This window comes from Pogona vitticeps, chromosome 1 (genome assembly GCF_051106095.1).
Source record: "Pogona vitticeps strain Pit_001003342236 chromosome 1, PviZW2.1, whole genome shotgun sequence".
Classification (NCBI taxonomy): Eukaryota; Metazoa; Chordata; class Lepidosauria; order Squamata; family Agamidae; genus Pogona; species Pogona vitticeps.
This window is the reverse complement of record NC_135783.1, coordinates 222,042,396-222,069,695: the sequence shown is the minus strand read 5'-3', so window position 1 is coordinate 222,069,695 and position 27,300 is coordinate 222,042,396. Positions and strand designations below refer to the sequence as shown.

The following is a 27,300-nucleotide window of genomic DNA, read 5'->3' as shown; positions in this document are numbered from 1 at the left end:
TCAAATGGAAATTATTGATCTCCAGTAAGATGACACGCTGAAAGACATGCATAAAGAAGATGAAATCTGATCTAGTTGTATAAATCTTTGCAGCCTGAGCAGTTTCAAAATTTGAAGCAATTTGCTTGCAGATTTGTCAGTTTTTGGTACAACATACCTGTGTGAACAAAACTTTTCAAGAATGAAGTATGTCAAGTCCAACTATTAAGCATGTTTATCTGATGAGCATCTTCAGTCCACTCTAATAACTGGCTCCTCAAAGCTTGAAACCTCAGTTTGCCAATATTTTGAAATTAAACAAGCATTTCCATCATTCCCATTAATACTCAGGATTGATTTCTTTCAAAATGGATAGGTTTGTTCTCTTTGCAGTCCAGAGGACTCCCAAGAGCCTCCACCACCACCACACTTCAAAAGCATCAATTCTTTGGCGGTCAGCCTTCTTTATGCTGTCTAGGTCTGATTTCAGTATTGCCCATCTGGTGATGTCCATGTGTAGAGTCACCTCATGTGTTGTTAGAAAAAAGTGTTTGTGATGACCAGCTTGTTCTCTTGACAAAACTGTATTAACCTTTGCCCTGCTTTCTTTTGATCTCCAAGGCCAAACTTACCTGTTGTTCCTTTTATCTCGACTCCCTACTTTAGCATTCCGGTCCCCTATAATGACAAGAACATCTTTCTTTGGTGTCAGTTCTAGAAGGTGTTGTAAATCTTCATAGAATTGGTCAGTTTCAGCCTCTTCAGCATCGGTGGTTGGTGGATAAATGTTGTTGAAAGGTCTGCCTTGGATTCGTATTGAAATCATTCTATCATTTTTGAGATTGTATCCCAGTACAGCTTTTCCCACTCTTTTGTTGGGCTACTCCATTTCTTCTACAGGATTCTTGCCCGCAATAGTAAATACAATAATCGCCTGAACTGAGTTCGCCCATTCCTGGCCATTTTAGTTCATTGACACCCAGGATGTCAATGTTTATTCTTGCCATCTCCTGTCTTACCACATCCAGCTTACCAAAGTCCATAGACCTTACATTCCAGGTTCCTATGCAGGATTTTTCTTTGCAGCATTGGACTTCCCTTTCACTTTCAGGCACGTCCACATCTAAGCGTCCTTTCGGCTTTGGCCCAACCACTTCATTAGCTCTGGAGCTACTTGTATTTGTCCTCTGCTCTTCCTCAGTAGCATGTAGGACACCTTACGAACTGTGGGGCTCATCTTCTGGTGACATATTTTTTAGCCTTTTGTTTCTGTCCATGGAGTTTTCTTGGCAGGGATACTGGAGTGGCTTGACATTTCCTGCTCCAGGTGGATTGCATTTAGTCAGAACTCTCCACTATGACCTGTCCATCTTGGTTGTCCCTGCATGGCATAGCCCATAGCTTCTCTGAATGACTCAAGCCTCTTCGCCATGACAAGGCAGCAATCCATGAAGAGGAGAACAGCTCTATATAAGGAAAATATTAGAATACTGTGTTGGGAATGGGGAGCTGTGGAGCTGAACCTTCTGAATGACAGTTCTGGCTTGCAAGCTCACAGCTGTCCAGACAGGGGAATTTGGTGCAATCTGGTTGGTACATAAAATATTCTTATGTTTAGTGAAATCTTTTTTAACCCCCACTTGAGTGATCCTTCCATCCACATTGGATTGCATGATTAATGAGACATTTATCTGCTTCCACCCTCCCTGTCTCTTGCAAAATTTCAGGTGGCTGCTGTTATTGAAAGCAAACTTTTCTTCAGAAATGGGACTTTAAACTGTCAAGGGCTTCCTCTTTCGCACCCCTCCATACCCAGCCTTGTTCACTCACTCACCACCTTAAACTTTGACAAAACATAATTCCACATTCATGCAAAAGTCCTGACTCCTCATGCTGCCTCTGCCTCTGTTGTTGCTGGCTTCAAAGAGCTGGCAAGAGTCAGGCCTTGGAAAGCAGAGCTGTAGCCTTAAGGGCTAGTCAGTTTCACCAGCTTTTCTCCATATCTTTCTCTCTTCTCCAAAGCAACCAGACAGAAAAAGCCGGCAAGCTTTTTCTTTGATCAGACTTGTCTCTTGGCTCCAATTTAATACTGGTCAAGCAAATTGGACTGAAAACCCTTATTCTCTGGTCTGCCTGCCCTGCAATCTTCTGCTTGGATTCCCCAGCCAACAGCCCCTCCTTCTCCATCCGTTCTCCCCCATCTCTTTCATTCTTCCTTTTTCCAGTCTTGCCCTTTCTCTCTAAACTCTGGTCACACATCCCTTACTATCCCTTTCCCCTCCTATTTTTACTGCCACCAGGCTACAACGTGGGTTGTTGTTTTGTTGTTGTTAGAAAGTAACTGTCATGTCACTTCACCAATGGGGGAATATTAATAATAATAGTAATAATAGTAATAATAGTAATAATAGTAATAATAGTAATAATAGTAATAATAGTAATAGTAATAGTAATAGTAATAGTAATAGTAATAGTAACAACAACAACAACAACAACAACAACAACAACAACAACAACAACAACAACAACAACAACAACAACAACAACAACAACAACAACAACAACCAGAGCAGCAGAGAAAACTACAGTACAGGAGGGTATTTCCTGCCCTCCATTTCAAAGCCATAAAAATGTCACAGGGTTGTCACTGTAATTAATGCTGCCTACAATTCTATTTTGGAATTGTACCACACAGGCTAAACAGTGAGCTAATTAGGCTCATACTGAAACATACAAAAAACAATACATGCCCTAGGGTTGGGCCAGAAAGTTGCACAACAGCTCTTAATGGGGAAGCATTGTTTGATTTAAATGGAAACACACGGAGATGGGGGTCTTTATTTCCAATTCAAGCCATGCTATCAGTAATCCATACATCGAACTATATGCCAGTGTGAGTGACCTCTTAATAGAGACAGGATAATAGAGACCACTCCAGCAAGGAGGCACATTGACAAGTCTCCCTGCTCTGCTGGTGAGTGGACAGCAGAACAGGGAGGTGGGGAAGTACTGGCCAGGTTACTTCCTCGATTGGTGCGGCGCAAACGGCGATCGCCCCATGCGTGAGCAGTAAGTGGACCGGCTGGTTCTGGGGGAGGAGGGTTTCCAAAGGGCCTGGCCACCTATGGTGGCGATAGTCATATTCTCCCCCCCCCCGGAAACGAATACAAATATCTCATCTCTGCCTTTTAAACAAGAAACTCACTTGCACTTTCCAATCACTCTGCTTACACTGAGGGATTATATGGTGTCACTGAAGTTACATCCTAAGTTGTCCCATGAAGCTCTTTGTTCTTTCCATTTTATTTTCCTATTAGTAACAGACTGCCAAAAAAAAAAAAAAAAAAACCTTGCAGTCAGTGTCTTGGTTTTTACTGATCATATTGATTTGTCCAAGGCTTTGTCACTTCATAGACATGCATTCTGTTTTCTCAGTCTGAATTTTATTTCTCATACTCCCCCATGGACTGCATCCAGTAAGCGTGAACCAGAATTCCCCACACCTTATAGGGGTATGAAGCCCAGCTGTTGTTTTAGATACTGGACCTTCATTTGGCCCAGGAAGCTACTGCCCAAGAAGCTGATGGCTCAGTGCCTGAACTACAGGAGGAAACTGAGCCACTGCCTAACCTTAACAGCACAGCAGAATAAAAACACAAAGCTGTCTAGAAGCTTCCAGGAGAAGTCTTCAGCTCCAGGGAAAAGTTCTTCAGGAGAAGACTAATGGGATTTCCTGGAATGAAAGTTTTTCCTTATAAACTGACTGGCCAAAATGGAGCTCCTGCAGCTCACTTACATAAAATCTGGTCTTGGTCTCAGAATTTTGTTAGAGGCAATATGCCTTCTTGATCTTCCCTTGCCTCCAGCATTGGTCAGGTAATGGTGATAAGGATGGCTAACAGAAACTACATGGTAGTCCTCTATTAGAGGACTTTGGCATCATTTCAGTGTGAAGATCCGTGTGGATCTTAATGACTTTACAGGATCAAAAGGACAGTAATAAAATATTCAAAGTTCCCTTACAGTTCGGCACTGGCTTGAGCTTCCATAAGAACATACTAGGTTTCTATGAAAATATTTTTCCCCCTCAAATTTGATTATCCACCCGGGATGTCAAGTTCCTTTGGAGCTTTCTCTCTTGTGGAACTGTGATTTTGTGAGTCAGAGAGTAAAAAAAAAAGGTGGTATCTCAATTTGGGGTCAATGCTGGATTGTGCTGAGCTGAGCCCACACGTGGGGGGAACTAAAAATCCCATGTTTGGAATTTAGAAGCTGGATCGGAGGTTCTGGCTGCAGTGGTGAGGGAGAGCACTCGCCACTGGAAAGCAACTGCCTTGGGCCTACCAGGGTGCATTGTACACAAAACAAACAAAAGTCCCAATATTCCGAATACTGACACACAAGACCTAGTTTTATTTAAATTATAACTTTAAAAACCTAACTTAGAGGGAGTTAATATAAATATTCATTCTTTTTTTTTACAATTAAAGGTATTGCTTGACAATATATTCGATGGTTTCATAAGCATGCTGGTTGTTCACGGTTCTTAACTACAAAACACATATCCTCTGTTTTTCAAAGCCACAAATGTGGTTGCACAGAGAAAATAGTGATTGTATCACGAGCTGTAGTAAGTGCTGGCAATAGAATTAGAGTAATACAAATTTGCAAGATGGAGAGTGGTGCCGACAGCTCTGGTTTCTACTTTGTGCCCAGGAAAAGAAAGGTCCCTTAGAACAATTTATCAGCTGTGCTCCATAAAGAGAGCTGAGGGCAGGGGCAGTTAAAAGATCTCATTTTGATGAAGTGAGAAAGGCAATATATTATTGTAAAACACACATTTTAGTCAGTATTTGATGCTTCCCAATTTGTCAACTTGTTTTTCTAACAGGAGAGTTTCCCCTCCAGTTTATTTCATTATGGAACATTTTAAACTCAGACATTCTAATCATATGTGCAGTCATTTCATTTTCTCTGCCACACTGTATCCAAAACCAACAGGGAAAGCAAACTGGGAAGCTGAATTAAGTAACTGTTTTCAATTTGTTTTTCTACCCAACTGTTCTCCTTCTCCTTTTTAAAGAAATAAATCACTATTTTTTTCTTTCACAGAAAGAAAGTTTCTCAGTGGAGATACATGAAGACAAAGTAAAATGCATTAAAAACAGCTTAAAAAGTTACAAAATCCAATAAACATTTTAGTGTAATACAAAAAGCCAATTATTACTTATATACAGCTCTTAGAAACTGCAGCTGCTCCACATATGAAATGTTCTGCTACCAAGATCCAGGAGATTCACGGGCTTAATTTGATTTAGGAGTTGCTAACCAGGTTACAGTTACTCATGGAAACATTTTTATGATTATGTTTAATAGTACTTGTGTGCTATGTACAATTAAGTAGTTTCTGACGTAAGGCAATAATAATAATAATAATAATAATAATAATAATAATAATAATAATAATAATAATAATAATAATAATAATAATAATAATAATAATAATGATGATGATGATGATGATGATGATGATGATGATGATGATGGTGATAATAATAATAATAATAATAATAATAATAATAATAATAATAATAATAATAATAATAATAATAATAATAATAATAATAATAATAATAATAATAATAATAATAATAAGCCCCAAAGTCAATTTTGATTTATGAAAATCTTTTTTTTCCCCAAGGTAAAGAGTACTCAGAAGTGGCTTACCATTCTCTTCTTCTGGGTGCATACTGGGACTATGTAGTTTGCCCAAGTCGCATAGGCTCGCTCTACCGAGGTGCACAGCAGGAAACTGGAAATCCACATATACTCAAACCAGTGCTTTTGAACTAATGGCCTCTAGAAAGCTATATCATTAACAGTCCTGCTCAGGTTATGTAAACTAAGGGCCATGGCTTCCTTTCTGAAGTCAAACTCTCTTCTGTTAAGTCTTTCTCTTTTGGTTGTTGTGGGTTTTTCAGGCTCTTTGGCCGTGTTCTGAAGGTTGTTCTTCCAGACGTTTTGCCAGTCTCTGTGGCCGGCATCTTCAGAGGACTGGAGTAGGAACTCAGACCATGCTCTGTTGCTGTTTGTTGGATAGTTTTCAATAGCTTCCTTAAACACCAACAGAGCTTCAACAAAAAAGAGGAAGGTCTAAAACTTAATAAGGCCTGGCTCCCAGCACTGGAAAATACAGTCTGCAAAAAGTCAACGAACTCTACCCAGCCACAAGGACCAGGGATCACTGCACAAAAAAGACCAGCTAAAGACACCCATCAATCACAGTGACAGACAATCATTCCCTCTTATCACAACAATACATCCACAACAAAAACATGCTGATCACCATCATAACCCCATCTCCTGAAAAGGACAAAAGCTGTTCCTACAGCTATAAATACCCAACTATCCAACAAACAGCAACAGAGCATGGACTGAGTTCCTACTCCAGTCCTCTGAAGATGCCGGCCACAGAGACTGGCAAAACGTCAGGAAGAACAACCTTCAGAACATGGCCAAACAGCCCGAAAAACCCACAACAACCATCAGATCCTGGCCATGAAAGCCTTCAATAATACATCTTTTTCTTTTCTTACTGCCTTCAACTTTAACTTGTCCCCCCTCCCCCCAGGAATACTGTATTTTCATGGTATGGCCAAAATATGGTAGTCTCTTTTTAGTCATTTTAGCTTTTGCTGAGAGTTCATGATTGATTTTATCTAGAACTCCCTTATTTGCCAAGCTCTCCTCTAACATGACATTCGGAAAGAATCATTTCCCCTCCCTGTCAGTTTATTCATTGTCCAATATGGATGACCTTGTGTAATAATAATTTTGAATTATGAAGGTGGTTCTGAATTATCTCAACACTCACAAGCTTTTCCAGTGTAAAGTTCTTAGAAGTGGCTCACCAATTGCTCTTTCTCATATCAGTTTGGAACCAATGACCTCATGAATGAAAATGTAAAACACACCTAATTAATAGTATAGTTATTCAAATGTTATGGTCATTGACACTTAACCAGAGAAATAAAGGTCTTTAATATTTGGTTATATATGGTATACATATTATTATAATATAATATGTATAGTGTGCAGATACATATTATTATATCAGTATTACATATAACTTTTAAGAACTTTTAACTTTGAGTGCATCAATTATATGGAGAGAGTAGAGTGCCTTCAACATGTGTTAGAACCCTGTTGTAAGATAACACAGCTATTCAAACTTGAGAGGTCTTTAATTCTATCCCTAGTTTCATTTCCTTGTCCCTGTTATCTAAAGGAACAAGGCAGGTACATGCATTGGTGGTTCATATAAGAAGTAAATATATTTTACTGTACACAGGGCCTTATGGTGATATTGCTGATGAGATGGTTGGATTTTTCCCCATTAATTTTTAATGCTCACACACACACACACACACACACACACACACACACACGAAACTACAATACTCTGCTACAGATCCATGACAACACTACAGGAATTACTTGCAAATGACACACTGTAATCTGATTTATGGGAACACAAGCAGTGGCAAGTGATGAAAAGCTGCAGAAATTGGATGAAAAACTGTTAGGAATAATAACAATCTTGCATGCGATTAACACTGGGTATCAGTGGAAGGAAACTTTCATAAGCTAAGAAGACTCCCTTTCTTGCCATACGCGAATTAGCAGAGTTCTTTTTCCTGACTTTGGCATTTCAGGCAAACCCCTGTGCTTCTCTTCCTCCTCCTCTTGTTTGTCCTGCTTATCTATGTTTTCTCCCTCTTCCTCTGCTCTTTTCAACCATACAGTCGTGGATACAATTTATCCCACATGTGGAGATCTTCCTTTTATTTATTTATTTATTCCTCTAGTTTCTACTAGAGATTGGGGTATTCATATTCATAGATGAGGGTGTGGCCCCACTCACAATTTCGCTGCTGCTGCTGGCTCCACAGAGGTTTCCTATTGCACTGTTCTCTGCAATGGATTAGCCACTCTCCGACCTAGCAGAGAGGCTTGTCATCCCGCCTCCTGCCAGGACTGGGTAATCGATTGCGGACAACAGCACAATAGGAAGGTCTGATGAGCTCGTGTCAGCAGCAAAATCATGAGTGGACCCTCGTTATTTCCACCTGTGTGGGGATATTCGTATTCATATATGAATACCCCCATTTCTAATTACAACTGTAAATAAAGATACATTTTCTTTTTTCTACTTAAAATGCTTCAAGGGAGATTTTTCACATATAAAGTGCCAGCTACTATGAAGGGGAAGGCTTTGAGACTTGAGCTATTCTCTTATGCTTTCTCTGTGTAGTTGTTGTTTGTACCTGATATTCTGCTAACCAAGTGATATTACTAGGTATTGCTTCAGAGACAGAAACTGAATATCTTATTGTAACTAGAAAATATTCCACCTTCTTTGTTCAATTTGACTTTCCATCAACACAGAGAGAGAGAAAGAGAAAGAGAAAGAGACTCTGATGTGAAACCTCCATATTTCGATTTCACTGCTCAGTATAAATCCTCCATAAATACCCACCAGCTGCTATTTTGTTTCATTGTTGTGCTATATTTTATATACATACATATATACATATACATTACACACACACACACACACACATGCGTAGAGAGTGAAAATCATAGTAGTCGTTGACTAGCCTACTTTTTTTTTTAACTGCAACCACAATAGTCGTTGGACATGCTGGTGTGGGGCATTCTGAGAATTATAGTCTATGAAGCGAATGCTATGTCAGCTACCTAGTAAAAGTGAATTAATAAACTGTACACCTTCACTGAGGTGTAAGATCCATTTAACTTAGTAGGACATATATCTGAGTAAGTAGTTCAAAGACACACATCAAGACAAATGGATTTTTTCAAAAAGACATGATAATTTCCTCATCACTATATGAAACCGCTTTTCAGAAATTTAAGATTCATGCCAACCAAGAATAATAATGATAACAGGAAGAAAATTCTAGTAACGTATACTCCTACTCCATTTCTGATTTTCCCCAACACATTATTTCCTTTAGCTGGTACCTGGCTAAACTCCCTTAAGCCTATGGAAGATAAAATGGAATGTGACTTTTCTGGAAGTCTAGCAAAACACCTAATTGAGAAAATGTAGTTTTTTTTGGACTATGGCTTCCTTAAATGCTAAGCCAGTATTAACTCCGATAGCTTCATTGCTTTCTATGTATTGTTTGTAGGCAGCTCTGCAAAGAGATTTCAGCTGTTTGCAAATCAGCTTGAGACCAAGCATTCCCACAACTGAGAAATCTGGTGATTAGAAAGTTAAGTCTTTAATTTACACTTCTGTGAGATCCTGTCAAACTGTGGATAGCTTCACAAATCATTCTGAAAGCCTGGTTTCTTGCTGAACAGTCAGCCAAAAACACTGATTATGTGTTTTGCCTTGTATCTGCAGTTCTGTGAAGGCTAGCCGCCTCAGTTCTGTGAGGGTGATAGCCTCTGGGTCAGCCAATGAGTAACTGGCCTCCAAGGGACGGATGCAACATCTGGGTGAGTTATGGCCAACCAAATATTGTGACAAGCATTTACGGATATAGAAATATCCACTCACGGAAATGGCCAGCACTAGAAAGAGCACTGAGAGGAAGGATGACTAGAAAGAATCTGCAATTTTTTTAAAAAAATTGTTATCCGTGTATGAGCTGAAAGACTTGTTGTGTAGATTTTGGGAGAATAAATCAACATTACATTACAATATCAAATATTGGTCAGTGATATTTCATATAAAGAAGAACATTTTCACTCATTTGCTCTCAGGGCTAATTGAGAGGCCTGAGAGGTAAGTGGTGGCCTTAGCATTGGCACTCTCCAGTTCCTTGAGAACGTGCATCAGTTTTTTTGGAACTAATTCAAATATTACACATACACACAGAGAGGGATGGAAACTTAGGGACAAGAATATGTCACTGAAGGTGGCAGTAGGCATATTCCTCATGGCACCTCTAACTATACTGATAGACAGCGTTTTCAGCATGTTGGCTTTCAGTGTTTAGATTTTGGAAAACCTGAGGCACACATGCAATTTAGGATACAGTGGCCCATTCTGAGGATACCAGACAAGTGAGAGGTTAATTGTAATAGCAGATGGGGAGATAACTGTTTTCATGCAAGAGTCCTCATAATAGAATATTTCCTTACCACAAAACATTCTTATTTACAGAAACCATATCCATGGCATCTAGTTTCCCACATGCATGCAATTTTATTTAGTGAAATTACAAAATTCCATCATATGAACCCCCATATGTGTTCCAAAATGATTCAATGGTTCATTACAAGATTTAGAATTGAATTCACGGCTGGATTTCTAACATCTTATCAGCAGAACTTACTAATAGCTGCTGGTTTTATACTGATTCAGATTAGGGACAGTCAAATAGAGTATAATCACATCTTCATTCTTTGAGACACAGAATTAAGTAAAATTAAGGTCATCTGAGTAACAAAACTGAAGGAGACACTGGAGCCAAGCACAATTATGATAAATTCTGTCAAAAAAATATATGTTAGCAGAACTAGTCTAACTTGTGAATTCTTCCAGCTCATGGACAAACAATAGCTGAGATTCATTTCTCACTGCACAACTTAATAATAAATAAATATTTTCTAAGTGTATTTTACTAGATATCTTAAAAACAATGATATAGTTGAATTCATTAATGGTTGAAGATATCTTGTAAGTGTGTGTATATATTACCTTATGGGAACATCCAGTTTAACTTTCTAAATATAAAAAGTATACTTATTTGGTAATTATATATACAAGCCTGATAAATACAGGCAAGTTTAATAAAGTGTTATGCCCACATTTATATACCTCATTCATTTCATGCTCCACTTGCAATGCACTCTTATGATCAAACTTTATTAAAAATCTAATAAAGAAATAAATAAAGCCAATATCATTATGAAACAGGTAAGGACACAGTAATTCAATACACTCACACTGAAATTCTACTTTAGGGGTTAGGCAATAAAGGATACAGATTAAAAATGAGAAGTTGCAAAGGCAAAGAGAAACTTTAAGTAGCAGCAACAAGAAAAGCTACAGGATACTATTTTTAGATGGATGCATTTCATCTGTGTCATAATGTTGGCATTCCATTAATCAGCATAATCCTCATTATCATTATCATACCTATTTTAGACATGCCCAAGTATCCAAGTACCTATTCCCTTTGAGTTTTCTTTTTTTTTCTTTGACAAATAGTTGCAGTCTTTTTTCTCTTTGAAAAGCAAGTCTTCTCCTACAATATCACAAACTTTTATTGAAGTCCAGTGAGGGTCAAAAATAGGTTGAGAAGGAGGATGGTAGATACTGTTTAAGAATCACTAGTCTAAGTCTCTCTTACATATGTGTGGTCTTTTGGATTCTGGCCAGTCACGATAATAATTTACTTTCATCAGTTATTTTCTTGCTCTCTTCACAAAAGTATTACATGGCAGATTAGCATCCTCTCCGAACTCCGGAGAGTTGAGGCTTACAATGAGAAACTATAGGCAGATAGCACTAAGGAAGTCTTTCCGAGTGTGGTCACACCAGGAAATAGATCACAATTTGGACTGCTTGTGGAGCAGTCCAGTGTAATCTCTTTCTTGGCAATCACACGAGGTAAATGCACTCTAGCCTGACCCTGATCTGTATGTTTTTGTTCCAACTATAGGGCTTCTATGTTTTGATGCCAAGTCAGAGCAATATCTCAGCGGATGGAGGGGTTGCTATAACAGAGATTGCACTAATTAAAACAACTCTTTATGGTGCAATCATGTATGTACCTTTGCAGCCATTCAATTGCATTCTCAGTTTTATTCAGAGGTTATTCTTAAGAATGGAAGGTGGACATGCATAAGCCTTGCTTTTCATGTGCTCATCTCACCCAGAAGTCACTTAGACATTTGTGTTTAGTTAGGATGTCTGCAGAAGAACCTGGAAATATATTCAAATAAGCATGCTTACAAAGCTTCAGTGATTGGGAACCCTGCTTTGTCAGTGTTCCCAATTATGGTTCCCAGTTATGAGTTCAACTGAGTAGATCCTTTACAGATCTTTCTGATTAAACAAGTAAACGTTTGAGTGATGTCTAGATGTGGTGGGGATATGGAAAACATTTGCCATTACCTCCATGTTTCCACTATGCTTAGCACTCACCCCAATTTCAGACATAATGACTTAATAATAGGTCTATGGTGAAATCAAGATTCAGACTTGGGGCTTCTTGCATTTCTAATATGGTCTCCGAGCCACAGTGCCAGATCAGTTCTCACCACGTTATTGGCAACACTTTTTTAGGCTGGAAGGTGTTTGTATAGTATAAACTGCTTGGTTTTCTCATCCCCCCTTTCCCTGCCTATGCACCTTGTTTGTAGACTAACAAAATGAGTTGTTATGGTAATAGACAGAAAGTAAAAGAAATTTTTTAAAAAAATCTCAAGGGAATCTTGTTCTAGTCCCTAATAATAACCTCAGTATTACAGTCAGATTATGGCACTTTTTTTGTGGCACACAATTCTACTTTTTCATGCATATACTTCAGCGCAGTATTCTCAATATCTTGACATGTTCCAACATCAAGAATATCTTTCCTTCACATTACTTGAGTGCACTGTAACAGGAATGCATAAAAACATGAAGCTGGCTTATATTAAATCAGACGATTTGCCCATCAAAATTCAGTACTGTCTACTCAACTGGCACTTAACCATTTGGAATGGGAAATGTGAGTTCTAAATAATACAAACTCCTTGAAAACAGACTCAGGACCATTTCCAAAAATGGGTTTAGATGATTTCATGAACTATTAGGCAGGATCATGTAGAAGCAAACAGTTCCTTAAGTAATGTGAACTTAAGCCATTTAGGTGAAGGCTAGAAATTCACAGGCTGAAATCCAGCAGTAAGTCACAGCTAGAGTAGGCCCTTGAATTTACACATAAGTTTAGATTCACCACTGGTTCAACTGGCCTATTTAAGTTGGAACTTAGTGTTACATACAGCACTGATGTTACCTGTCTGTCATGGGTTTGGAGGGAAAGTTCCATCCTATGGGGAGTGGAAGGCGGGACATCAGGAGGAGGGGCTGTACTGTATATAATGTGAAGCCTGTGTGGTGAAGTTTAGGAGACGCTGGGATGTGAAGAAGCAGCAGCTGGGAAGAAGAAGCTGGTGTGGGAGTCTGTGTGTCAGACAGGGTACTACTGTGTGTCAGAGTACCAACCTGATAGGTTCAGGTGTCTGTTGGTTAGCCAGAACTGATAGGTTCAGGGTCTGTGCTTCAAGTTAAGGGTTCTGTGTGAACCAAACTGTATGCATGTATGAATGAGACTAAGCCACGTTACTATATCTTATTCACCTGATCATTTTATTTTCCCTGTGTGTTGTTTTAAATAAACCTTATTCTTTTATTGGTTAAAAATCAATCCCTGGTCTGTGTGACTTCTTATAGGGAATGGTTGGTGGCAGCTTAGTGAAACTGTGGCAGATCCCAGTAGGTCTGGGTTTGTCACATTGATTGGTGTCCAGCGTGTGGGATACGACTGGTCCAGTTGTCCAGCGGTCCAGCAAAGCCTTGGCAAGTGTGCCCAGAGCAAGGGGGGTCTAGTCAGGGACAATCTGAGAGCACGTAGGTAATCTTCTAGGTGTACCTCACGGGGGGGTGCACTAGTAGAAGAACGTGTAACCTCAGATTGGGGACTAGATTAGGGAGCTCTGAGGCAGCCTGTTTTGGCGGGAAAAAGCTGAGGCAAAACTGTATAGTAACAGTGATTTAGCCTGCCTGCTGAGAGGCCCAGCAGAGGGGGGTAGACTCTAGCTCGCAACAGTTGCAAGTAGTGCTGAAGGACAGCAGCAATCTCTAGGGAAAGCTGGTTCTGAGGCAAAAGAAAAAAAAAAGTGGTCGTTTTATTTTGAGGCTTGACTTTTGAAAGCAGCCTGTTCTGAGGGGGGATTATGCCCTTGACTCGAAGCCAGATGGCAGAAATGGGTGAAGTGAAAGACCCCCAGGTAGACCAAGGTTCTGAGGATGAATTTGGCTCAGTGCAGGGTGACAGCACGGGAGAACAGAACCCAGAACTCAGAAAATTGCTCCTAGCCCAACAGCATGAACTGAGGGTGAGGGAAATGGAGGAAAGATTAGAGAGAGAAAGAATGGAGGAAAGAGAGAAACAAAGGCAGTTTGAAATAGAGAAAATGGAAAGAGAAGAAAGAATAGAGAGAGAGAAAATGGAAAGAGAAGAAAGATTGGAGAGAGAGAAAATGGCGTTTGAATTAAGAAAATTGGAACTGATGAATCAGAACAATAATAACAATAGGGATTCTGAGGGAGGCCAATTGTCTAAAGCTGACCTGAAGAAATTCCCTGTGTACCACAAGGGAGATTGTCCTGAGGTGTTCTTTTCCTTAGTGGAAAGAGCGTTTGTGGACTTCTCAGTGAGGGAGACTGAGAAGATGACCATCATGCGATCTTTAATCAGTGGTAGCCTGGCTGAGGTTTATTCAGAGATGCCAGAGGAACTGATGAAGGATTTTGCAGAATTTAAAAAACTGGTGTTTGCAAGACATGGGATAAATGCGGAACAGCTGAGGCAAAGATTCAGGTCCCTCACAAAGAAACCAGAGCAGACTTTTACCCAAGTGGGGGCTCAATTGGTGAGGCTGCTTGAGAAATGGCTATCTCAGGAGGGGACAGAGACCTACCAGCAGCTTAAAGACTTGATAGCGCTGGAACAGTTCTATTCAGTCCTGCATGGGGAACTGAAATTCCAGGTGAGGGAAAGGAAACCGAAATCTGTGGCAGAAGCCGCCGAGATTGCAGATTTTATTTCCCAAATAAGAAAGCCCTTGGGTGAGGGGAAAGCGATGGGGAAACCTAAAGAAACCTACAGCAAGTACTCTCAGGGACCAGGGAAAAGCCAGCAAGGGGGAGGGGCCCATGGTAAAGGGAAGCCCTCAGACATGAAACTAAGACCTCAGATTTTGGAGGGAAAACCAAAACAAGATGAGAGAGACTCAAAATACACCAGAAAATGTTATTTCTGTCAGGGAAAGGGCCATCTAATCTCAGAGTGTGAGAAATTAAAGCAGCTAAAAGGAATTGTGCCTCAGGATTCGAGTGGGACCAAGCCAAAAGCTGTGTTCTGTGTCCAGAAAGAGCAAGGCTCATTGTCACTGAGGGAGCCTGTTGCCATGGCTACTCAATCTGGAACGGCTACATCTGCTGATCAGGCTGAGGAAAATGGTCCTCTTGTAGAGGTCAGGCGCTGCCTGCTGGTGAGAACAGATTCTCAGTTGTTTGAGACAGCAGGGGTGGACGTAGGAATACTTGACCGTCAGTATCGGGGGCTGCGGGACACTTGTTCTCAGGTGACCCTGTGCCATCCAGATATTATTCCTAGGGAATATGTAATCCCAAATGAGAGCATGAAGGTGGCAGGGATTGAGGGGCAGGTAATCTCTCTGCCAGTAGCGGAGGTACCTGTCAACTTTCAAGGCTGGAGGGGAGTTTGGCGGCTAGCAATTTCATCGACTCTGCCAGCAGCCGTGCTCGTGGGAAATGACCTGGCTGAACATGTGAAACGGGTGCTAGTGATTACACGTTCACAAGCCACCACGGGGACAGTTCAGGGGGGTAATGATGAGCCAGAGACGGAAGCAGGTGGGGGGAGTTCAGAAGCTGTGGTGGAAACCTTAACCACAGACAGCAGATTTGGACAGGAGCAAAAGGCAGACGCCACTCTCCAAAAGTGTTTGGAACAGGTGACTGACGCCCAGCTAACACCTGAAACCCCAGTGAGATTTCTGGAGAAGAAGGGGATTTTGTATAGAGAGACCCTGAGGAATATCTCAAAAGGGGGAGATGGGATCAGAAGTCAGCTAGTGGTGCCTGAAAAGTATCGCCCCATGATCTTACAAAGGGGGCACTCTGACATGTTTGCTGCACACTTAGGGGTGAACAAAACACAGCAGAGAATCACACAGAATTTTTACTGGCCTGACATAGGGAAGCAGATCAGGGAGTTCTGTAAACAATGTGATGTGTGTCAAAGGCAGGGGAATAGCCGCGACAGGACCAAAGCAAAGTTGTGCCCTTTGCCTGTGATTGACACTCCGTTCAAATGCATAGGGGTGGATATTGTGGGACCTTTGCCCAAGGCCACAAAGAGGGGGAACAGGTTCATTCTCACCATTGTGGACCATGCCACGAGGTACCCTGAAGCCATACCCTTGACTAACATTGAAACTAACACAGTGGCAGATGCCTTGGTGGGGTATATGTCCAGGATGGGATTTGCCTCAGAAATAATCACAGATTTGGGAGCATCGTTCACATCAAAGCTCATGAAACGCTTATGGCAAATCTGTGGAATTAAGCACAAGGAAACCACTGCCTATCATCCTGAAAGTAATGGGTTAACTGAGAAGGTCAATGGGACTCTAATGCGCATAATTAGGGCTTACTTGGCAGAGAATCCAAACAATTGGGACCAGAAGCTGCAATCCCTTTTGTTTGCTTATCGATCAGTGCCACAAGCCAGTACCGGGTTCAGTCCATTTGAACTTTTATTTGGGAGAAGGGTGAAAGGGCCCCTTGATTTGATCAAACAAAATTGGGAGCAGATCACCCAGGATGACCCACCGGACGTTGTGACATACATAGACTCTTTAAGGAAGGACCTAAAGAGAAACCTAGAGCTAGCAGCAGAGACCCTGCAAGCTCAAAAGGTCAGAAAGAAAGCTTGGGATGACCAGAATGCCAGGGAGAGGCACTTAAACCCAGGGGAGGAAGTGCTTTGGCCTAGGCCTTGCAGAGGGAACAAACTGCAGCTGGGTAGCCCAGAAATAAAATACTTGGGTCACATGGTAGGGGGAGGAGTGATAAAACCCCTGGAGGCCAAAATAGAAGCTGTTCGTGATTGGCCTAGACCCAACACCAAGAAAAAAGTCAAATCATTTCTTGGGTTGGTGGGCTACTACAGAAAGTTCATCCCGAGGTTTAGCGAGATTGCGGCTCCGCTGACCGATCTGACGAGGAAGAAGACTGATGACAGCATCCCGTGGACCAGCGACTGTGAGGCGGCGTTCCAGAGGTTGAAGGAGGCGCTCGTCCAGTATCCAGTGCTGCGTGCTCCAGACTTCGACCAGGAGTTCATCATCTACACCGATGCGTCTAACAGCGGGGTAGGAGCAGTTCTGTGCCAGGAGGATGAGAATGGTGACCAGCATCCAGTGTCCTACCTAAGTAGGAAACTTCAAAAAGGTGAGAGACATTTGGCAACCGTGGAGAAGGAGTGTTTGGCCATAGTCTACGCGATCCAGAAGGCCAAGCCTTACATCTGGGGAAGACATTTTGTTCTGTGCACTGACCATTCACCACTGCAATGGTTAAAGACAATGAAAACCCACAATAGCAAACTTATGAGGTGGGCTTTAAACCTACAGGACTATGACTTTGAAGTGAAGGTGGTCAGAGGGTCAGTGAACTGTGTTGCTGACGCCTTGTCAAGAAGACCTTAAGAATGAAGACGGCGAAAGAACATGGACTATGTATATATATTGATGACAAAGGTTAAATGTACCTGTTTTTTGAACTTGGTTTGTATGAATAAAGGTAAATTGATGTAATGTATATGGTAAATGTTTAAATGCCTAATTGCTATGGTTAACTTAGAATGTAAGTATAAGTAAGTATGATATGGGATGTATAACTGTTTTGTGTGTTTTATTCAGGTTGTTTTTTTGGGAAAAAGCACCTTAGCTTTCCCCCTACAAAACAACTTATAAAGAGGGGAGGTGTTACATACAGCACTGATGTTACCTGTCTGTCATGGGTTTGGAGGGAAAGTTCCATCCTATGGGGAGTGGAAGGCGGGACATCAGGAGGAGGGGCTGTACTGTATATAATGTGAAGCCTGTGTGGTGAAGTTTAGGAGACGCTGGGATGTGAAGAAGCAGCAGCTGGGAAGAAGAAGCTGGTGTGGGAGTCTGTGTGTCAGACAGGGTACTACTGTGTGTCAGAGTACCAACCTGATAGGTTCAGGTGTCTGTTGGTTAGCCAGAACTGATAGGTTCAGGGTCTGTGCTTCAAGTTAAGGGTTCTGTGTGAACCAAACTGTATGCATGTATGAATGAGACTAAGCCACGTTACTATATCTTATTCACCTGATCATTTTATTTTCCCTGTGTGTTGTTTTAAATAAACCTTATTCTTTTATTGGTTAAAAATCAATCCCTGGTCTGTGTGACTTCTTATAGGGAATGGTTGGTGGCAGCTTAGTGAAACTGTGGCAGATCCCAGTAGGTCTGGGTTTGTCACACTTAGTACTGGATTTCAGCCAGTCTGTTGTGCTACAAACTAATAGATTACAGTGGATATCTCTATATCCATAGTTTTTTTAAAAAACTTAAAAATATTGAAGATAATACCATGTTACTCAACTGCAGCAATTGTAAACCCTTTCACAACAAAACAATACTCTTGTAACACCTTAACAATCAGTAATTACTTTTTTGGATTAAAAAGAGAGAGAGAAAACACCTTTGCTGTACCCACAACCACTTCGGCACTGAGTTCAGACATCAGCAAACGAAACCCAATAAGGTCACACAATCACATTTACTTGAAAAGATTATTATACACTTTAAAAATCTCCACTGTTTTTGTTAGACGATTACTAAACAAATCAGTTTAAATGCAACTACTCTTACTTTCTTTTGAAACACCGCTACAGTCAGATCAAGTCAAGTCTACCATCTGTTGAGAGAACAAATGTAGCTCTCTTGAAGAATTATGTGATACAGCTTCCTTTGCAAAGTTTACATGCAAGCTGTTCTTGTCAAAATGGAACCCATTGTGATGATGCATCTTAATATCCAATCTGACGTTAAGTAAAGAGTGACAAAAGTCCACATTTGCATGACAAGCTGTTTCTACAGTAAATATTTTCCTATTTACCGAATAGTCATATGGCATTGTAAGATGTTTCCTACCAGTCAGTACAGCCGAACATAAAACAACGATGAAATAGCCACTTGAAAATCCAGGCATTCATATCTCATATTGTAACTGTAATTATATATACATATTGCATGTATCTGTTTTTGTGGACTTTGAGCACTGTGTTATTAATGAAAATAAGGCAAACAAATAAACTATGACTATGATTCTCATCCGCCTATGTGGATAAGATAGTGGATCTGCCTCAGTGGCTCCCCTTTCAGTTTCAGTTAGGATTTTTCTGTTCCTTGTCTGCATCTGATAAAAGTTACATTAGAATTCAGGGTACAGGAAGTTCTTTCAGAGCTGGAGTCAGTTTCTCCTCCTTTTTTACAATGCATGGAGAAACACAAAAAGACATTATGCAGGCATATTAAAATAATATTTTTCACATTTTTCTTCTTGTTCTATACTGGTTGAAAGTAACAAGAGGAAGCAAGCTGATGCCAAGCTGGCAGTGCAGCACACTAAGCCTTTTCTCCTATGTTTTGTACAAGGGCAAATAACAAAATATATAATTGGAAGCACAATTTATTTTCAAAGCATTTGGTTTTCTCAAAATATCTGATGGGAAAAACATTGAAATGTTCAAACGTGAAATGTTCAAACCTTGAAATGTTCAAATGTGAAAAAGGAGGAGAGGGAGGGCCTTATTGGTGCCTGAACCTTCACAGAAGCATTTGTTGATATGTGATGCTTGTGTAGCACTCTTCCAGGGAAGACCTGCCCATTTAGACAAGTCCATGCTGCATGAGTTTAACCCTTATTCTACTAATTGTTTTATTTGTTTAACTGTTTATTCATCTTACGTTTATGTACTTAGGTTTATTGGTAGTGTAAAAAAGGGTGAAATACAGACATCATCACAAGTTAAGCAATAAATGAAATAAATGCATTTAACTTTATGTAGCTTACTCTTCCCAAGTGAGGTGCTGTAAATTTCCCTTTAGTCCATCATCCCACAACTTGACAACTGAAAATATACAAAGAACTAAACCTGAAGAAGCTTTTCTTTCTTTGTCATGCAAGTAGATAGGCACAGTGTATCAAAGGAACATTTTGTAACACTTCACGTCTTACCCCAAAATAGGATCCACGGCAACTGCTGTGGGGTTATTAAGTTCAAGATCAATCAGGATAACACACACGGTTCCATTATAGTTGCAAGCGAAGATTGTGTCACTTGTCCGATCCACAAAATAAAAATTTCCAGTTAGCCAGTCGATTGCCATTCTCTGTATATCTGTTATTATGAAAAAGATGGTCAAATTAGTTGTGCTATTTTAGTATGAGTAACAGTAGACATTACACCAAAAGGATATATACTAGATACTTACAAGGATTCATGCTGTTCATGAATTCTATGATAACAAGGGGAAATAATAAATTTTGCCTGAAGTATAATTTAGTCATGGTAAAAATAAAAAGGTAGCTACCATTTTTAATTCTGATGTAAGTCAAGGAAAACTCAGGTACAAATTATCTGCTGTAGTATCGATAATGATACGGCACAAAAAATGATAACATTTCACAGTGGGCGAACACATAATCATACTGCCTTTTTCATAGAAACCACAGAATTGCACAGTGTGAGAACTTTTTCACTTTGTACCTCACTGTACAAACACAGAACTGAAATATGGGAAAAAAATCACAATACATCGGAAAAATGAGAAATGCATGATCCTGACACAGCTGCCCTTAAAGCTATTCAGGTTAAAACCCTTTTGTATTTTTGTATGAGACGATCCTGGGTCCATCAGCCCAGTTTTGGCAGTCTTCCAAATGCCCAGATGTGTTTCTAACACTAGCTCACACCTAGAATCTGGCCTATTCAGAAACTGGAATAAGCCTTACCTCCATCATTTTCTGGCTTAGGTTAATTTACTACCTCCAAGAATTAACATCTGTAATTATTCAAGACTGCTTCTATTCTCCATGACTAAAAGCAGTATATCAGAAGTTAACATCTATTAGTCTCTTCCCACAGTCCCTTCTTACAATGGATTTGGACAAGACAACTACATTTGTCAAACAGAGGTTTTGCCATAAAGAGACAAGGCAATATTAGAAGAACTCCCAATTTTCTCATAGCAGATTCCAGATATATTATAATTCCAGCTGCCTATCTCTCTCTCTCCTGGAGTTGCCGACCTACCACAGGGAATTCTCACTAGCTAGATGGCATGCTCTTCCCTCAGAGGTTACCAAGGATAGGTATAAAAATACCCCAATGGCGGAGAGGGTTTGCCCCTGCAGTGACACCATGGTAGAATCCACCTCACACATTACGTTATACTGCCGGTTCTATCATGAACTACATATTAAGCTCATTCTCCCTCCGCTTACCCAGTTTTTGGGCTGTCCTCAAACAGAGATCTCACACAAACTACTTTTAGTTAATAATCCTCAGATTACACTCACTTGCACAAAATTCTTTGCAACTGCATGTTGAACTATTCCCTCTCAAAACTAGAACAAAACCTTGACTCTTATCACTGAAGTTGCACCAATGTCACCAATATCAATGTTATCAATATCAGTCTACCACTTTGGTTAAGGAGGAACAATATCCGATTACAAAGCAAACAGTAAATCTCCGGTTTACTTGCATACAGCAAAGCTCAGGTTTAACCCCAGCCATCTCCAATGAAAGAACATATGGTACATGCACTGAGAAAGATGCTTCCCCAAAATTGCAGGTTGCTGTAAATTCAGTCAGCACGGAGTTAAATCGACTGATAGTCTAACTCTCCATGAATGCCAAACCAAAAGAAGCAGTCAATAAATAGATGCAGCTGGCAAAGGCTTAAAATTTCAAGCCAATATATAATCAATTTGTGTCTAGGTAAAGCAACAAAAATTGTGTACGAAAACATTATGTATGTCTATGATAAAGTTTTTTTGTACACCAATATATAGTCAGTTCATCAACATATGAAAAGAGCCACATACATGAGATTCAGAAGTTCACCCATAATAATGTTTAGAAAGAGACAATGAATATCAATAGTAGTAAACTTCAGCCTGTAGGCATTTAATAAGTCTTAAGTACAGTACAAAGTATCTGCATTTTGGCACACAACTTCTTTTCTTTCTTCTACTGTTGAAGCTAGAATAAGCATGAGTTTGCAAAACCTGGATTTTACTACTACTACGATGATGGTGGTGGTGGTGATGATGATGATGATACAACATATTATTTTGCAATTTAAAAAAATCAAAGACTTCTATAAGCAGTCTTGTAAAAGACATCTTACTGTGAACACATAGGATGTTCTGTAAGTAACATGCATCTTGCATTATCTGTGGATAAATTGATTATACATCGGATTACCAGTGGGAGTTTTGCCCAGGTCTGTTGGATTGTTAACAAAAGTGAGTACCTACTCCCATAAAGATGATGTGAATCTGGATGTAGCCAGCATCAAAACATAGGATCAGCCAGCAGATTCCTCAATGCACAAAGGGCCACAGTTTTCTTTGTTTGATCACTTATTTGTTTTGGAGGGCAGTGTTTTTCTGGGCTGGTTGTAACAGAGCTCATGTTTTCAGAAGTAAAGCCTGTTATTTAATGTGTCATAGAAGTGATTCTGTTCTATCAGTGAAGAGAAGCCTATTACTTTTCAGGGAAAAACCGGAATATATGAAGCACCTCTTAAAGATCTCCCTCCTCTTCCACACACTTTTTATTATGAAGTCCTGTGATCTCTCTTTCTCTCTGATTCTGCATTTTCACATTTTTGCACTCAGAGAATAACTCTGAGTTCCTGTGTTGTTAAAGCAGGACTTCGGTACAAAAAATGGACTGACAACACTCCTTACTATTATATGACCTCATGGCCAATATTTTCCCCAGCTGCTGCTCGGCAAGCAAGCTCTTACTGGCCTCTTACATCCCTCTTCCACAAACACTTGCAGTTGTTGACACAGGACTGTTGTTCAGGAAAAAGATGATGGATTTATTGTGTGGGAAGGGGAATGCAACAGAGTTACAATCTTTCCCTCCGTGAGCACACTTTGTGAGCAGAGTATGGTTAAAATTAGCTCTTTCTTTCTATCTCCATCCCCATCCCCCTTCTCTGCCCTCTGCTTGCCACGTCTACATGCCAGGGCACAGATCTGTACACAGAAGGAGAGACCTGCGCTCACTTCATTCAATTTGTCTAACTTTCTTGCTGTGCTAGTGCTTCAGCTCACAGTTTCTGTTTCTATGGAGCCAGGGTGGGAGTGAACTTCTGCCACCTTCTTCTGCCAAGGAAATCCTGGGCTCCCCCCCTCCCCAACAGGATCCATGTGTATTCTGAAACATGACCAATGTAAGATACAGTATTCAAAACAAACAAAAAGACCCACATTCCTATATTTTGGAAAACAAGTTAAGCAATAGGACATCAATAGAGAAAGGTACATTTTCATTAGGAAGAGTTCTGAAATATATAAAAACTGAGATGTTAACAATATGACAGAATGTCTGCCTGATAATTTAGATTATGGCTTTACAAGATTGTCCCTCAATCAAGAACATATATATTGAACCAGATATTGTCAATTATTGACTCCTGTCTTTGTCTTCTTGGTATTGCTTTGACAGAATAAAATTGTAGTTCCAAACTTTCGGTCTCCAGAAATCCTGGCCAGCCCAGCTAGTGGTAAAGGCTTCTTGGAGTTTTAGTCCATGTGGGGACCCTAGATTGGGAACCACCGGAGTAAAAAGATAGTCACCTACCACTAATATGCATTCAGCACAGCAATATTTCAACTATAGCACAAGGATTGGAAACTGGCAATATTATGTACCGCGACAGCCATCGTAATGTATTGTTCATAACTGTCACATCTATTCATCACCTTCCTCCTTCTGCTGTTCTTTTGCTTTTTAATTCCGGGATAGTATTCTGACTCCCCTTTGTTGCCACTGCCAATATAGAAACACAGATCCTCACTGTGACAACACAGCCGTGTCCTCCAGTGACTTTTTGTGTCCTTTTTCTAACAATGGCCAATGTCAGACAGTTTTCTAGAAATCTGAAAATTATAACCAATGAGTTTATGTCTCTTCTGCCCTTTACTGCTGAAATTCAAAAAAGACAGATGACTTGAAATTACAGAACTATGAACAGTCTCTATAAAACTTATGATGAAATGTCTGAAAAGATAGAGAAAGGCACCGCTTCAGCCAAACACATTGCTGTAATGCTCTTGGGAAGAAGCATCCTGCTGCTGCACCCCCATGTTTAAGTGATATCCTTTCCTCTGGCAATTATCAAGTATGAGTGGTAAGGTTCAGTTCAGGACTGTACGCGATAAACAGAAACATGTTTCCCTAGTTTAGTAATTGCTGACGTCGGTTCCAACTCCAGTCAGATCCTGCTATAGTGTTAAAATACCATTGCCTACTCTGTCATTGTGAATATGGTTCCTCATCCCCTTTCTCCCTAAGCTCAGACACTCCTGCTGGCCCCAAACCTTCATAACAGGCTGATGCACTGTACAGTAGCTGCTGCTACTTTGACAGTGAACATGACAACATGTCCCCACTTCTCCCACTCCTCTGAGGGAATTCACACCTGTTCCTTCTGCTAAATGGAAGCATTATCTTTTGCTGTCTTTCTTCAAGATCCATGTGACACACTCTCTCATTAATAATTGTTATTGGCAGAAACTATGATTGCATGTGGTTTGGTGACCACTTTTCAAAGCAGAGTTAAATGAACAAGGAAACATATGGTGCATGAATCTGCTTTCAAATTGTGTGTTTAGATTCCCCCCCCCCCGCCTCCCATGTTGCTAGGTCTTCTCTTCCAAGTGAGAGATGTGATTGGGGCATGGGCCCTGTTATTAATGATTTAAGTTGGTGGTAAGTTTCCTTTTCTTTCCCTCTGCCTGTTTCAATGGAATCAGCTCCATTCCTACGTCTGGTCTGCATTGGTGCTGGAATCAGTGGACTACATGAAGCAATGCAATGTCCACTTGTTCGATTTTACAGTATAATGGTTTGAAGTTCAACATCTTAATGGAATGAACTAGTTGGGTGCTCAGTGGCTTCAGCCTTTACTAGCTCAAGCCAGCATGCATCCACTCACCTCCAGTTAATGTATTACCTATTCAATTAAATGAGGACAAGAGCAAAGGGAGCAGTTAGTAGAAACAATCTACCCAGGAATTCAGGTATACCCGCACTGTGTCACAAAAAAAGAAATAAACAACAGATGGGCAGTGGGAACTGGGGAAAAAAGAGACGTGTTTTCTTTGGCAATATCTCAAGAGGGAGGACCCTGCTTCAAGACTGACGAGTATGAAACAGTCATAAGAATTCCCAGACACACAAATATGAGCAAATTATATTGGGTTAGAGAGAGTTTGCAGTGTTCTGTGCAAAGATAGGTGGTACTGGCAAAAGTTTTGTTGCTTAGTGTAGTAAACTGCACTAGGCTCACTTAATCAATGGGGATTTAATGAGTAAATTCCTCAATAAATTCCATTTATTCAAATGGACCTACTCTGATTGCAATTTGCTGTGCTAAAGTAGGCCTATTTTAATCAATGGAACTTATGGAGGAGTCAACTCACCAAATCCCCATACCTTCAGCCGACCTAGTCTAGTGTGACTTCACTAAACCACAGGATTTCAGCCAAGCTATGATGAAAGGAGGCATAATGGAAATGGAAACTGCTAGGTCCACAGTTCCTGTATTTAAAAAGAACTGCAGCTTTTTCCTAGGTACCTAGGTAAAGCAACCGTTCCCGAGTTCAGCATCCCTTGGATCAGGAAGGTTGCTATAGAACTAAATGTTTATTAGGGAAAAGCCTGCAAGTTTCAAAATAAAATGACTCACTGTATAATCCAATTATTAGTTTATACTATTATAGCGCTATATACTAGCACAGACTAACCTACTAGGCACTGGCTTCATCCTCACCATTCCTGTTGGAAGAGCACATACTTCCAACATGTGTTCCAATGCGAGTATCAAAGTAAGAGGAATAGCATGCTCACACATATCCTTCCTACTCACACACTGTCTGAATGTCTAGAGAAGGTTTATGAGTATACCAGATCTATATTCCAAAACTGTTAAGTACAAAGCTTGATAGCATCAAGGGAAATCTGCTTCAAACTTGCTTTCTTCTTCTTCTTCTTCTTCTTCTTCTTCTTCTTCTTCTTCTTCTTCTTCTTCTTCTTATTATTATTATTATTCTTATTCTTATTCTTATTCTTATTCTTATTCTTATTCTTATTCTTATTCTTATTCTTATTCTTATTATTATTATTATTATTATTATTATTATTATTATTATTATTATTATTATTATTAATACTGCCACACTAGAAATGTGGGATATACAGTCTAACAAAAGTAATGCATGCTTGCATGAATACAAGTAGTAGGCTTAGCTAGATGACATTATAGCACAGAACTCAATGTTGTGTTAAGAAAATGAAGAGTACTTATAAAGAGCTTTTTAAATTGATTTGCCCACACAACCATGTTTTTTACAGTAAACAAGTACTGATGACACAAAATGAACGTACGAGCAAAATTATCCAAACACTTATAGATACTCTGGTCTAATGTTGTTGGATTTTTTTTTGGGGGGGGGGGAAGCAAAAGGATGCCATCCTGTGAAATGATTGATCAAACAACATCTTACCAGTCAATATATTAGTAGCAATTTAGCAGCTCAGAAATTCATTTCTCTTTAATCTACGTCATTTCACAGCCACAACACATGTGTTGCGTACTGTGTAGGTTGAAAGACTGCTTGTACTTTGTGTCCTGTGCCTGTCTTACTGTGTTTGTGCTGGAAATTCTGCTTGTGAATTATAAATGGCATATTGCTTTCAAGAGGAGAAAGTTGTAATGAATTACTAAAGTTTCCCTCAGCTAAAAAGCACATTCCACACTTTTCTAAGTACATGAAAAACCTACTTAACTAGCAGATGCATTTTTAATGAACAAGGCTTTTAATCTCTGCAGTGTTTCTCTCTTGCTGAAGAAATAAAGGACATTAAACTTCTTTGAGAATTATAGCCCTGTAGTTGTCAGACACATTGATTCTAATATACCTGGATTAACAAACCTTTGGGGAAGTTCCTTCTTTTTATGTCCCAAACCTGCAGCCCACGGACTAGTCAAAGATATTTTCCAACCAATCACTTAGGATTCCACACTGCCTTTCAGACCTATGCAATAAAAACTAATTTAGAATCAAATTATGTACAATCTAATTACGTTGTACCTTAAAACATTATTAGGAGTGTTTTAACTGTACTGTATCCCTAGATGAAA

The 27,300-nt window shown here is 39.9% G+C and overlaps 1 protein-coding gene across 5 annotated transcripts in view; it reads right to left on the bottom strand.

Moving 5' to 3' along the window:
• The window catches only part of LRP1B (LDL receptor related protein 1B), a 1,166,776-nt gene that overhangs the window by 429,969 nt on the left and 709,507 nt on the right, over positions 1 to 27,300 (bottom strand). For all 5 annotated transcript variants that reach the window (XM_072983887.2, XM_078376975.1, XM_078376977.1 and 2 more), the window contains exon 7: positions 20,087 to 20,249. In XM_072983887.2, coding sequence (XP_072839988.2) covers positions 20,087 to 20,249 — 163 coding nt within the window. The remainder of the gene's footprint in view (positions 1 to 20,086; positions 20,250 to 27,300) is intronic.